This window comes from Pollachius pollachius, assembly GCF_949987615.1.
Source record: "Pollachius pollachius genome assembly, chromosome: 11".
NCBI lineage: Eukaryota > Metazoa > Chordata > Actinopteri > Gadiformes > Gadidae > Pollachius > Pollachius pollachius.
Genome location: NC_136944.1, coordinates 9,035,335 through 9,042,866, shown reverse-complemented (window position 1 = coordinate 9,042,866; position 7,532 = coordinate 9,035,335). Strand labels below are relative to the sequence as shown.

The 7,532-nt window shown below is 41.2% G+C and overlaps 1 protein-coding gene across 1 annotated transcript in view; it reads left to right on the top strand.

Annotated features, from left to right (window-relative positions):
* Positions 1-549: 549 nt before the first annotated feature.
* igf2bp1 (insulin-like growth factor 2 mRNA binding protein 1) overlaps positions 550-7,532 on the top strand; it is a gene marked incomplete at both ends in the record, with an annotated part of 41,760 nt that continues 34,777 nt past the window's right edge. The window contains 2 exon segments of the mRNA XM_079745901.1: positions 550-724; positions 1,882-1,942. Of these exon segments, the coding sequence (XP_079602027.1) occupies positions 550-724; positions 1,882-1,942 (236 nt within the window).

Sequence of the window (7,532 nt, the reverse complement as noted above, 5' to 3'; positions counted from 1 at the left end):
TCCTCTTTGCAAACCAAAAATCCAGCATGAATTCGAATAGGTTGAGGGGCGGTGTCAGAGAGAGAGAGAGAGAGAGAGAGAGAGAGAGCGAGAGAGAGGGAGAGAGGGGGAGGGAGGGGAGAGGAGAGGGGCATTTCTCTAGACTTGATCCCGCCATACTTTTCCCACTCTACTACCACAGAGCCATCATCAAACCCACCCCCAGTCCAACCCACCTTCTCCACAGTGCGATAGATAGGCTAGTAGGCTGCTGCTCTATTCGTTCAACGGGCCGACTGCAGATCAAAGGATTTTGATTTCAACTACAGCTCCACATATTTTACTGGATCATTTGAACGTTTCCGCTCCCCCCCTCGATAGTCCGTTTTGATTTGTTTTGTATTCGAGGATCTTCCCGTTTTTTTTTTAGGTCTTGCCTGTGTGGACACAACTAGTGTGATATCAAGATAGAGGCAGATCTCCAACAAAGTCCCACTCCTGTGTTACTTTATAGGCATATTTTCCGTTAGACCGTTCGGCCCATTTGGACTTACAAATACATCTGCCAAAATGAACAAGCTATACATTGGAAATCTGAACGATAAAGTGACTGTCGAAGAATTGGTTAAACTCTTTGAAGATTACAATCTCGTATACGTCGGGGAATTTCTCCTGAAAACGGGCTATGCATTTGTGGATTGTCCGGACGACCAATGGGCTATGAAGGCTATCGAGGCGTTTTCTGGTGAGTTAAGTTGGTTTATCGAACGTAAACGGCACCTTCGTCTGTGTATGTCCATTCATTCTGGGGATGTGTAGTTGACGCTTGTGTGCTGTAGTGGTGCATGCCCGACGGTTGAGCCTAACTCCCGGATACATTCAAACAATATTTGAATGACTTGAGATATAACTACTCAAGAGATACGCGAAAGGATACACGCCCATTAAACAAAACGTGCTCAACTTTTGCAGGTGGGAGGGTCGCGTTTAGTAGCCTATAAATGTATAGGACACACGAGGCTAAGATACAGGCAAATTAAATGTAGTAACGTAATTGGTCCACAATTCATGCATATAGCCGTATATCTAACATTCCATTACCTGGGGACAGTCAATATGCATAGTAAACAAAAATGCACCAATTTCCATATTATAACGATCAGAGGATGGCGATACTTTGCATTACAATGGAGGGATGGGAGGATACTCTACTACTATAGAATGAAGACACCCCTCCCCCTTTAGCCGGTAGCCCATCGCACCATGACAAAGATATCAACATATCTCACACTAAGCCAAAGTAACACATCTCGTGAATCACTTGTGAACGTTGATCAATGTTTTTGGAACGTAATTATCTCGTTCTATTTAAGCATTGCATTATCACCATTCTATGTTGGGCGGTGTAATTAAACGAAACCCCTAATTTAAAAAAAATTAAGGAGTGCTGCACACATATACACTCACGTTCGTATTTTAGGCTGCACCCAGTGTCAACGTGAACCCCTCGCCCCATTTCAATAGGACTAACTATTGATCAATATAGAGCATGGTCAAAGATATACAAATGTCGACGGTACATAAGTAAGAGTGTTAAACGTAAACAAAAACAAAATAAATACTTATTGTGACTGAGGAGCACAGCATTCAGATCTGTAGTAACTTTTGTTGTGAGTTATTAGGCCCAGGGAATCCCCGACTTTTCTCACGTCCAGAAAATGGATAAACCATAAGACACATTTGTCCTACGTTATGGTTTTAGGAGTTCGACGTAACGTTTCACAATCCATACCTTGAGGAAGAAGTGGATATCTGATCAGAAAAGCTAAGCAGGCCCCAGAGCAATACGGATAGGGGTCCCTTTCCATAATTAGTGTATTAACATGTTATGTTATGTTTCAGGTAAAGTGGAACTTCATGGGAAACGTATCGAAGTCGAGCACTCCGTCCCCAAGAAGCAAAGGTAGGCTATGGAAAGGCTTAACCCTCCCCCTTAACCCATCAGTTGTTGTTTCAAAGAACCGACATGGCCGACCTCGAGTGCAAACTGAGTGCAAATGAAAATCATTGACCATTTAAACCTGTACTAGGTTATATAGACTGATTTCGAAATGGGAAATTGTTATATAGTGGTTGTAGGCCTTAAAATTCGAGCCTTTAACCATTGTCCCTATTATGGTGGCTGGCGTTTGAAGGAAGTGCATTTTATGCCTATGGACGAATTAAAGCTGGTGCTGTTGTTTAATATGTAAGGAGATTCAGGTTTCGCTGTAGGCTTTGTATTCATTTAAAAATGAATTGATTGAGTAGTTGTGGTTGACGGGGCGAACAGGTCCTACGAGTTAACATCGTTTGCAACGTCATCACATTATAGCCTACGAGCACATACTCTCTATGTAGGTCGAGCAGGCTCCAGGCCTTCCTGTGGACACCGGAAGGCTACTCATGTTTATGTTTGGCCTTAATGATATTATAAAGACTTTCTTTAGCACATATCGTAATGTTGTGTTTGTTTTGTTTTCCTATTACAAATGACCCTTTAGCCTACATGTAATAGATTTGTGCTACATTTTGGGCTCGGTTTTTCCATCCATTTACACTGTTTTTTATACTACATATTCTCTCATACGAAAACATAAAAGGCTGCATTGGATATGTTTATCTAGTGTGATAAGTCAAACACAGACATTGGTTACTTTTTACATTATTTGTATGTTCGCATTTTTAAAGTTGTTCAGATATAGATCTATGTGTGTAAACAATCCTCTTAAATACGACTATGGGTGAATTTGTTCGTCTGTCAACTTGGGTAGCCTTATGGTTTCGTGTAGCCTACTCGTATACTGCATATAGTTAGTGTGTCGTTTTTCTTTATGTATATGTTTTTAAATGATCAAGCTCCAAACGAGAGAAGCTATTTCTGGTTGTTACTCAGTAGTATCGTGTTGAGGCCGTTTAAAACGAGGGTTACGTTTCTGTTTTGCTTAACTTAAACCTGACCACGTAACAAAATGGGAGTTTTTTCAAGTGCCACAATGTTCTGCCGAGTGTGTATGAACAAGAGATGCCTGCTATAGACAGAGTAGGAATTCGCCAATGGTACATCGTCCATGACTGTAACCTTTGGCACAGATAACAAGGTAATAACGAGGTCTAAGCATTCACGCACATTGGCCTATAGGTCTCCTCGTGCTTTCACAATTTGAGCAAACGTGGTGTGTGTGTGTGTGTGTGTGTGTGTATGTGTGTGTGTGTCCGTATGGATGCGTTTAACGTATACGCATGCTGTCTATATTCAAGGAGTCATTGTAAACATTGGTAGGCCTGCAAGGGATAACATAATAATTGTTCAAAATGGATTCACGTTGCACCTGCATCCATTGTACAATACGCCTGGCGTTCCATCACATGTAAATCAAGCCTCTTAATTGTTCGTAGCATAGTAGTAGAATAGTATGGCACATGTGTCCACGATCGTATTTGAACGGATGGACAATCACAAAAAACTCGATTTGAAATAGATATGCCGTTAAATCGGCATATATAGAGGCTGTCAGGCTACTGTTTGCGGGTCCTTCCTTAACCGTGGAAGTCAGATTCACATTGCACACATTGGCTCTCCACGTGGGCACCCTACCCTACAGAAATAGTAGTCGTACGACGTCACTGGTTGTAGGAAAATGGCGAAGCTCGGTGGAGCTCAAGGCATGCTCCCCCTCTATGTGTGCTCCGTTCCCTATGCACGCAGTTTGCCTCCTGTGTTAAAAGTCAATTTTGTGGCATTTTTTATTGGCACCTGATTCGTGTATTAATAGGATGCAAGTATTGTGAAACGTAATATTGTGGGGAACGGGTAGCCTAAAATGGACGTCCATTTGCAACAAGACCCAAATACCATGATTGCGCATAATTGGTTGGAACATTCTCCCCAATTATACCGTTGTTTATCTTCTATCCCTTTTGCAAAGTGCATGAAAATATGAAAATGCAAACATTCAGCCCGAAAACATAGCATAAATGAGCATTTAACGGCACTATGGCCCAAATAATTGGGTTATTTTGCTAAATATTTTTTTTAAACATCAACCACAATGTTGACGCAGAGCAAGTGGTTCTATTTTAATTATTATTATTTATTTATTTTGTATATTAGATTAAGCATTTTTTTTTTCAATTCATTTATGCACATTGCAGAAAAGCAGAAGTATAGGCCGGTATTAGGCATGGTTTCATAAAGTCAATAGAAACAGAGTCACTTTAGAAGAGTTTCAGGGAGGCCTTTACAGAGAGGGAGGGGTAAGGATTGAGAATTAGGTAAAGGTGGGGGTTGGGGGGCAAGGAGAAACAATCAGAAAGAGAAAAAGTCAGAGAATGGGAAAAAAAGTGTGTGTGTGGGAGAGAGAGAGAGCGAGCGAGAGAGAGAGAGAGAGAGCGAGAGAGAGAGAGAGCGAGCCTGTTGGTTCGAGGGGAAGGGGCGTTGTTAAGGGGATGGAGGCTTTCATTGTTACAAACCTCTCCCCACCTTCATCTGTGTGACCATATGGATATATTTGTTCAGAAGGTTATTAAAACCAGAAGAAAAAAGCACTTGCATCAAAGAATGGAAATGTATACTTATAATTAATCTGGTTAACACTTTTGCTTGTGTTCAGTTATGCTTGATTAATATACTGCTATTACAATCTTTGGATACAATTGTATTTTATGACACATTGTGAGCTTTGGGTTACCAATTTTTTCGAATGAGATCTTTTTACTCACTGCAAGGGACTCTGGGTTTGGAAGTCTGATTAACTGCATAAAATGGTGAAGGTTTATTCCACTTTATTGCTCGCCATTTTAAATGGCGGATACATGAAATGAGTCACTTGTGTTTGTATACACCGTGCAGTCATAACCTTTATACCTGTGTCTATATATCTGTCAGCCCTTTGGTCTATCAGAAAGAGAAACTCATCTCTACTTTACCTGTCATCTCTATTCTATTTTATTTGTTATTTTGGGAGTTATTGATTAAATGGTTTTGATTTACGGTTGAAAGTTAATTCCAGGATAGCACCCGTAAAGATATACTTCTCTTGGTCACTCTGTGCAATATTTTCCATTTCCATAATAATGACTTTGAATACTTTTTTATTCATAATAATCAAAGTCCATGTACGCTTGAATAAATTGACAATATTAGTTACGCTAAGACATGAAGCCAGCCTCAATCTGACCAAAAAAATCATGTTGTCCCATATTAGGATATGGCCAAACTGACTGGAGGCTTCGTACCATGGTCCAGATAATAATCCTCTGCTAAAAATTGAGCTTATAAATTGTAACAGTCCTATAGATGAGTGCTAGATGGTTGTACTAGTCTAGTACAACCATCGACTAACAAGCTAGCAGCTATAGCCTTTACATACTAGTTTAAACTTAAAAATTAAAATATTTTAAAAATATTTACAGTTATCTAGCCTATTTTTGTGTTGAAACCAACAATAAATTGTGTAAATATTGTAACACATTTTGGGCTTCAAAGGGGTTGTATAATTGTGCAGTTATGCAGTTTAACGTCCAGTTTGAAGTCATTTCAAAATAGTTTGGTCAGTAATACAGAATGCACACTATTATTAACAACTGGAAACTTTAAAAAAAATACCTGTGGTTATCAGTACATCTTGTACATTTGTACTGTTGACACACCCTGTATCACAGAACACGCTGAACAAATGACGAGTGTGCGTACATAACTTCCCTCTCATTGCCAAAGATGGACTTTAACAATCACAAAATGTTATTGACAATTATTCAAGATTTCTCTTAAAATCTATTATCTTTCCCAAGATAGGCTAGGCATTGCACAATTTAACTTACTTACCATCCAACAAGAATTTAAGAATCAGACTTTTACTAGCTATAATGAGTGCTTGGTCTTAAAGGGGCATTACGTGGGGATATTTTGTGTGTGTTGGTGTTAGCGTAGCTTCACCAGGGTAAGTAAGTCTGTGTGTGTGTGTGTGTTAGTGGATTGGGGGCGGGGGACTGCCTAGATGAGGGTCACATGTAAAACAAGCAGGAGAAAAAAACACAGCAATAATTCATCAGAAAAGGGCAGGATTTGAGGAAGCTTGCGGAGCCTGGGATCATGTGATGCGATACTGTATTGATCCCTGTAGGGAAAATCTTCCCCCCCCTTCCCTCATTTTCTTACTGATGATGTCAGAGCTCAGAAAGTCATTCAGAAGAGTCCGCAGTTTCTTGCTCAATACCAACCCTGTAGAGTGGAAGATCGATCACTGACTCTGGCTGATATGTGAAAGCCAGGGAGTCGACATGTTTCACATCCGAGCGCTATGCACACATTACACACATTCCCTTTTTAGTCGTCAGCAAAAACACGGAAAGGGTTAATGTTTGGGCCAAGAATGCAACACATCTAGGGTTGTATTGTTTTTAAATACTTCAGATTTAGCTTCTGCTGTGAAATATCCAGTTGATGTTTTTCTGTTTTTTGGCACCTTTTCTTACTGTCACTTCAGTGCAACTCTACAAAACCGACAGACTTCTATAGTCCCTTTTCTTGATAGGCGTAGTAGAAAAGACAATATCTATGTTCTTATTTACTAGAAAAAAGCTGAATAACCCACCAAAACGTATAACCCAAAAAAAGCTATCTTGTATTTCCAAAAGTCCTTAGAAGGTGTACAAGTCTAGATATATGTTTCTGTAACATACTGTGTCAGCCTAAATTTAAGTAAATTACTATACATTTTGTGTCCTTAATAAATAAATACAATTTAATCTGTATTATTTTTAACATTTAGAGTTAATAGTGACAGGATACTGTCCAAATGCTTAACATAAGGCAGTGCATTTATAAAGCTCTGTTTCAATTGTGTTTACAGTATATTATGCATGCACAGTTGGTCGTTCAGTAGGATAGAGAGAGACAGAGAGAGAGAAGGAGAGTGAGAGAAACACACCACTCACTTCTCTTCCTCTCCGCTCACGGCTAAACGACACCGTTCCATCCTGTGGAAGGCATGGTTGGGGGAGGGGAGGCCGGTGGGCGGAGAAACGGGAGTGGGCGCGACCAATCGTCTTGCAGGAATCCCTGTGACCAGTTAGGGGGGGGGGGGGGGGGGGGGGGGGGGAGGAGGAGGAGGAGGAGGAGGCGGCAGCTCCAGCTCCAGCTCCAGCTCCAGCAGCAGTGGCACATGAAACAAGAGCTTCCTCCTCCTCCCCTCTACCCCTCACCCACCCTGCTAGGCTGCGCTCACGCGTGCTCCCTCGCTACTCGCGCACGCAGGGAAGCGACAGCGCAGATGCCTCACCTCTCTCTCTCTCTCTCTCTCTCTCTCTCTCTCTCTCCCTCTCTCCCTCTCTCCCTCTCTCCCTGTCCGCTGGCTTCTTCTATAGTCTTCCTGTGTTTCCTGTCTTCTTATTCTTCTCAACTTCGGGAGCACACCGCTCATCCTTTCCTCTTTTCCTTTCATCCCTTCCCCTTCATTTTCCTTTCCTGCATTATTTCCTTTTTACTCATACGCCCCCCTCCTCCCCGCATA